This window comes from Neophocaena asiaeorientalis, unplaced genomic scaffold, assembly GCF_003031525.2.
Source record: "Neophocaena asiaeorientalis asiaeorientalis breed wild unplaced genomic scaffold, Neophocaena_asiaeorientalis_V1.1 scaffold82, whole genome shotgun sequence".
In the NCBI taxonomy this organism is placed as follows: Eukaryota; Metazoa; Chordata; class Mammalia; order Artiodactyla; family Phocoenidae; genus Neophocaena; species Neophocaena asiaeorientalis.
The window spans coordinates 8,263,568-8,269,567 of record NW_020173068.1 but is presented as its reverse complement, the minus strand read 5'-3'; the positions used below and the strand labels follow the sequence as shown (position 1 = coordinate 8,269,567).

Below are 6,000 nucleotides of genomic sequence, written 5' to 3'. Positions count from 1 at the left end.
AGAGAAGAGAGAGAGAGGAGAGAGAGAGAGAGAGAGAGAGAGAGATTTCTTATATTGCAAGCTGAAGACCCAGGAAAGTCAATGGTTTAGTTCCTGAGTCCAAAAGTCTGAGAAGCAGAAGAGCCAATGGTATAGCTCCAGTACAGCATATGTAGCTGATGTAGTTCTGATCTAAAGGTCATCAGGAAGGAAGAATTCTTTCTTACTCAGGGTGAGTCAGCCTTTGTGGTCTATTCAGTACATTGACTGATTGGATGAGGCCCACCCGCATTAGAGAGAGCCATCTGCTTTACTCAATCTACTGGTTTAAATGTTACTGTCTTCTAAAAGCATCCTTGCAGAGGCACCCAGGATAATATTTGACCAAATATCTGGACCTGTGGCCCAGTCAAGCTGACACATGAAATTAGTCATCACACCCACATAACCACACCTACATAAAGAAACAGAGGTGCAAAGCTGGCTGTATTTTGAATGTTGGTTTCACAGTTGATCCAGATGTTTTTCAGTATGTAAAATGTGCTTATTACCTGTTGACCCAATAGTTCTCCTAGGAACGTAGCCTATGGAAATATTCACAGAGGTGGATACGTGTGTAAAGAAGTGTATTGCATTATAAATAAAAATTGCTAAGATTTATTGAATACTTAATAGGCGCTATCAAATGCTTCACATATACCTTATGTGACCCTCACAACAACTTTGACAAAGGTATCACATCCCTCATCTTAGAGCAGGAAAAATCAAGGCTCAGAGAGGTTAAATAACTTATCCAAGTTCACACAGCTAGTAGACAGTTGGGCTGGGATTTGAACCAAGCAATTGAGCTTTACAGCGGCACTTTTTTTTTCGAAGTATAGTTGCTGTACAATATTATATAAGTTACAAGTGTGTAATATAGTGTTTCATAATTTTTAAAGGATATAGTCCATTTATGGTTACTATAAAGTATTGGCTATATTCCCTGTGCTGTAAAACATATCCTTGTACAATAGCTTATTTTATACCTGATAGTTTGTACCTCTTAATCCCCTACCTCTATATTGCCCCTCCCCCCTTCCCTCTCCCCACTGGTAACCACTAGTTTGTTCTCTATATACGTGGGTCTGCTTCTTTTTTGTTATATTCACGAGTTGGTTGTAATTTTTAGATTCCACATACAAATGATGTCCTACAGTATTTGTCTTTCTCTATCTAACTTATTTCACCCAGCATAATGCCCTCCAAGTCTACCCATGTTACTGCAAATGGCAGAATCTCATTCTTTTTTTATAGCTGAGTAGTATTCCATTGTATATATGTGCCACATCTTCTTTATCCATTCATCTGTTGATGGACACTTAGGTTTTGGCAATTGTAAATAATGTACAGCAGCACTTTTAACCATTATCCCTGTGTGTTGGTAATAGTAAAAAAAAATTAGAAACTACCTAATATCCACATAAAAAATGCATTGGATAAATAAATCAAGCTACTTCCATGCAGTGGAATAGTATGTGGCCATTAAAAAGAAGGAGATCTGGACATACATGACAAAAAAGTGTTCATGTTTTGCAATTACAAAATAAGCTGTAGGGGTTGAAATCATTTGGGTAAATGCATGTGTGTGCAATGTTTAGAGAATTTATCTTTCATGGACAATGTCTACTTTCTTCTCTGTATATTCCAGAATTTATTACCTTCTGGAAAGTTCTTTATGAGCATTCATTACTGCTCTAATGGGAGAAAATAATTTTTAAAAATTGGTCCGGAGAGGGGCTACAGCCCCTGGGAACTGGTCCCTGGGCACAGCTGAGTCCAGATTCCTTGCCTGGCCACCCAGTCCCTGGGTGGGCAGTGCCTCCTGGCTCCTCCCGACTTCTTCCTCCCTCCTCCCAGGATGCCGTGTGTGACTGTAGCACCCAGTCTCTCGCCTCCTGCTTCGCCCGGCCATCCCGCTCTGCCGTCCGCCACTCTCCTTCCAAGTGCAGGCTGCACCCTTCGGAGTGCGCCTGGGGTGGGGAGGAGAGGGCAGCCCCCCCCAGTGAGTGACAGAGCAGCCGAGCTCCCCACCTCAACCAGCCCAGTCCCTGGACAGCCAAAGGGAACCCGCGGAGAGGAGACGAGGTGAGGGGCCCGCGCCCCCTGCATCTCTCGCCCAGGAGGGACAGCAGTTGCACCACCGCCGCAGAAGAGCTTTCCCATCCAGGTAAAGCGGGCCTCCTGCTGACTGCTGGGTGGCGATCTCTGACTTCCCAGGGGAAGGCAGCGAGTGGGAGAAAGACCAAAGCTGGGCTTCAGAAGCAGCTCCAGAAAGATCCCTTAGGAGCTGATCCGTTGGGAGCTGATCCCTGGGTCATAACGGAGAGCCTTGCCTGGTTCTAGCCACACCCACTTCTCAGAAGAGCCAAGGAAAGGATACACTTCCGGCCATGCCCCTCAGGGAAAAGGGCTCACAGAGACATTCCCTGCCAACCACATCCCTCTTCATGGGGAGGAAACACCAATGAGAAGAACAGGCTTTGCTCTAGGGCTCAACTTGGGGTTTTTGGTGGAGCTGAAATGGGCATCACCCCGTCCATTTCTTCCCTCCACCGCCTCCTCCTCCCAGCCCTGCTGCTCTGGATTGCTATGGCTCTAGGGGATATGATAGGGCGGTAACCAGGGTCAAGTATCTGCTTGGAATCCTGGAGCCCTGGATCTCCCTGCCCGTAGCTTGGATGCAGCAAGGACTAGAAGACGAGGGGCTCAGGGCTGGAGAGCCACTGGAACTGCCTTTCTTGCCAAGGTGACTTGGGGGGCCCCAACCTTCCCAGGAGACTCCTTGAGGACAGAAATAGGTAAAGTCCATCTCAAGACCTGGTGCACAGATAAATAAATGCCTAATTGCCCACTGCCTTGATCGCTGGGGTCTCTTTCCCTGGCACCCTGGAGGGGCACCGCATCTCCACTGTGATTACATCCTGGAGCTGGTGGAGGGCAAAGACGTTCCCAGTAAGAGACTCCCAGGTGGCCAGGTCAGGCCAAGGAGCATTCCGAGAGGCCAGTGCCCCAGGACATGGCAATAGACTGGGGCCTGGAAACATATTTCTTGCCTCGGTTGTTTATTTGAATTTTTCTTACTATAAATATTTAAGGTGGTTTTACTTTATTTTAATAATTTAACTTACCCCAAAGCCCCTAAGGTAATTTATTGGAGGTTGATACATGTACTCTCGCCACTGGGACAATGCAAGGCTTTAACACGATGGACAGGCGCAGGGTCCCCTGTGTGGATGAGGCAACTCAGCGGCCGAGCTCTGGTCTCCAGGTCAGCTTTGGAGGGCCCCCTAGCAAAGCTGGAGCCCTGCAGCCTGCTCCCCCCAAACTGCTGACCCTTTGGCCTCAGAGCACCACTTTACACTCAACACCCGGTACTTGCCCAACCCCCAGACGTGAGTCTGTAAATGCTCACAGACAGGGTGGAGGGCTGGACCGCTTCCCAAACATTTTCCATTTTTTCTCATTTTCCTCCCTCCCTCTGAAACCTTTTTTGTTTCGATGAGTCAAACACGGATTACTAAGGCTTTATCAAGAGCATGGAGATCTCTCCAAGTTCCCCAAGTGAGAACTCACAGGAAAACAGGACTGAACTTCAAGAATGTTGTTTATTGCAGCTTTGCACATCGATCTGAGAGTGTCTGCCAGCCTGCCTCAGTTCTCAGCAGCCTGCCAGCTTTTTCACCAGCCTCTCTCCTTAGCCTTATGGGCTCTCCCGGCTCGCCTCCCAGCCCCAACTCCACTGCGCACCCTTCCCCATGTCCCATGTGAGCTGCCTGAGCCATCGGATGGATTGCACCGTGGCTCATTGCAGTGTGGTGATGGGGGAGGGATACTCAGATGGCCTCCCCCCTTGGTGCCAGTGAACCCGTTTTGTTTACACACATCTGCCTGTAACGGGCTGGGGGCTCAGAGTGGAAACACCAGGATAGAGTGGCTTATCTGTGAATTTGCCATTAGGAAGACAAAAAGCCAGCAGCGTGGCTAATTTGCCCCCAGGACTCAGGAGGTGCCTCTGCGCTCCCACCTACCAGCTGCCGGTCTCGCCCTTTCTGGGGCACCTGGACCAGTTACCCAAATTCCTTCATCGCCATTCCCTATCGGTAGAACTTGGGGTTACGTTGGTGCAAGCAGCCACTTCCTCATGCCATAGTGACCTGTGCGGGCAGAGCAGGCAGGCTGATGGAGCCATGGGCCAATCCCCTCTAGGAAGCCACTGCTCCCACCCAAGAGGTCAGGGGGCCCCTCCGAGGTTATCTCCAAGTGAGGGGATTCACACAAGGCCACAAGCCACCAGAGGCCTCTGGCACTTCCCAGAGCTGCAGAGGGCCAGGGAGGCTGTGCTTCTAGCCTTGGGGAGATATCCTCGTGAGACCTGAACCCTGCGGACCGCTCAGCCTTACCGTCGTTCTCATCCAAGATTGTCCTTGCATTCTCATTGTCTTAGAGCATGGCCACCCAGACCTCAGCCAGTGTCTGAGACCCCAGCGCTTGGTTTTCAATAAAGTCCCAGTTTCTGCTTCCTGCATGCCACTGTGCAAGGTCACTCATCACTGTTCCTACAGAAGCCTCTGGACGAGGGGCTTGATGGGGTTGAAAATGTTACGTGTAAATATTGATTTGGTTTGATTTTTAGCATTTTAATTAGTAACGGTTGTGTTTTCTTTTTTGGGGTGGGGGGTTGGTTTGTAAAAACTCTCTACTCTTTTGGAATGTAATTTCTAAGTTTGTTTCTTCAAATGCCTTTTTAAGTCTTGGTAACATTCCCAAAGCAGAAAACTGCCTGGCCCTCTGTGGGGACTCCCCTGGAGCATTGGGTCCCAGGAAGGAACACTGCCCTTTCCCCCTTTCTTCCCCTTCCTGCTGCCCCTTACCTTTTCACTCCTAGCAGCTTCTTCTTCCTTCTCTTCCTCCTCCTCCTCTAGCCTTCTTTTTCCTTTCCCCATCTCTATTCTCTGCAGCCAAAGTCCCAAGGAACCCTGGGGTCCTAATTCCCTACAGACCCCTGGGTTTGGATCCATTGTGTTGGCACCAGTTGGTTGAGGGGAAATGGGAGACCAGTTGGCATGGTTGACCCCAGACTGGACGGTCTTGTGTTTCTTATGTCTGACCTCTTCCCAGAGCCAAATTAAACCCTCCTGGGGGCAATGATGTCTGTATTTGAAATGAAAGTCAAACCACTTTGGCACATCAGTGGTCCCTAGATCCTGCATGCACAAAGCATCAGTATCCATGTCCTTTAACAAAGTTGAGGACCCAAGACTGGACCCTCTTACACCCTAATTGCCACATGGCTCCCTCGTACCTGCCCCCATGCACCTTTCATGGTTTCGTCACCCGGCCTGTTCTCCTCTTGCCCATCCAACTGCCAGGCCCTTCCTCCCTCTCCTCTCCCATCTAGAATGTCCTCCCCACCCCAGCTTTGCCAGCCTTCCAGCCCCACCAGCATCACCTCCCCCCGCACCCCGTACACCCTCACTGGAGCACACTGCTATTTAGAAATTGCTTCCCCATGCCACATCTCCTTCAGACTTCTAAGGGCCAACTCTGGGAGGCAACCTTGGCAGGATAGGGGTTAGTGCTCCCATTTTACAGATGATGAAACTGAAGTGCAGGTCTCCTCCCTGAGTCACCTAACTGGGAAGTCATCAAGTTTAGACTAGAACCTGGGTCCACTGGATCCCCCAGCCCAACACTGTCCTGCTTGCTGTGTCAACCCGCTGCCCCACTGGAGGCTTTGTGTGGGTATAGGACACCGAGAATATGCCACTGCCCAACCCAGACATAAAACCAGTCCACTCTGAATCACTGGACCCCTGTGTCCCAGAGGGTGGTGTGGGGACCCCCTGCATCAGAATCCTCTTAGGCATGTCCAAAATGCAGCTTCCTGGGACCCGCCTCAGCCTCTGGGCTAGGAATCTGCGTATCTAACAAATTCCCAGGGAGATCCTGAGTACCAGTGGCCACACCATTGATGTTCAC

General features: G+C 49.6%; 1 protein-coding gene across 3 annotated transcripts in view; it reads left to right on the top strand.

The window, feature by feature from the left end:
• The window catches only part of MTCL2 (microtubule crosslinking factor 2), a 67,960-nt gene extending 62,710 nt beyond the window's left edge, over positions 1-5,250 (top strand). For all 3 annotated transcript variants that reach the window (XM_024742882.1, XM_024742881.1, XM_024742880.1), the window contains exon 15: positions 1,879-5,250. In XM_024742882.1, coding sequence (XP_024598650.1) covers positions 1,879-2,031 — 153 coding nt within the window. In that variant the 3' untranslated portion in view covers positions 2,032-5,250. The remainder of the gene's footprint in view (positions 1-1,878) is intronic.
• The last annotated feature ends 750 nt before the right edge of the window (positions 5,251-6,000 follow it).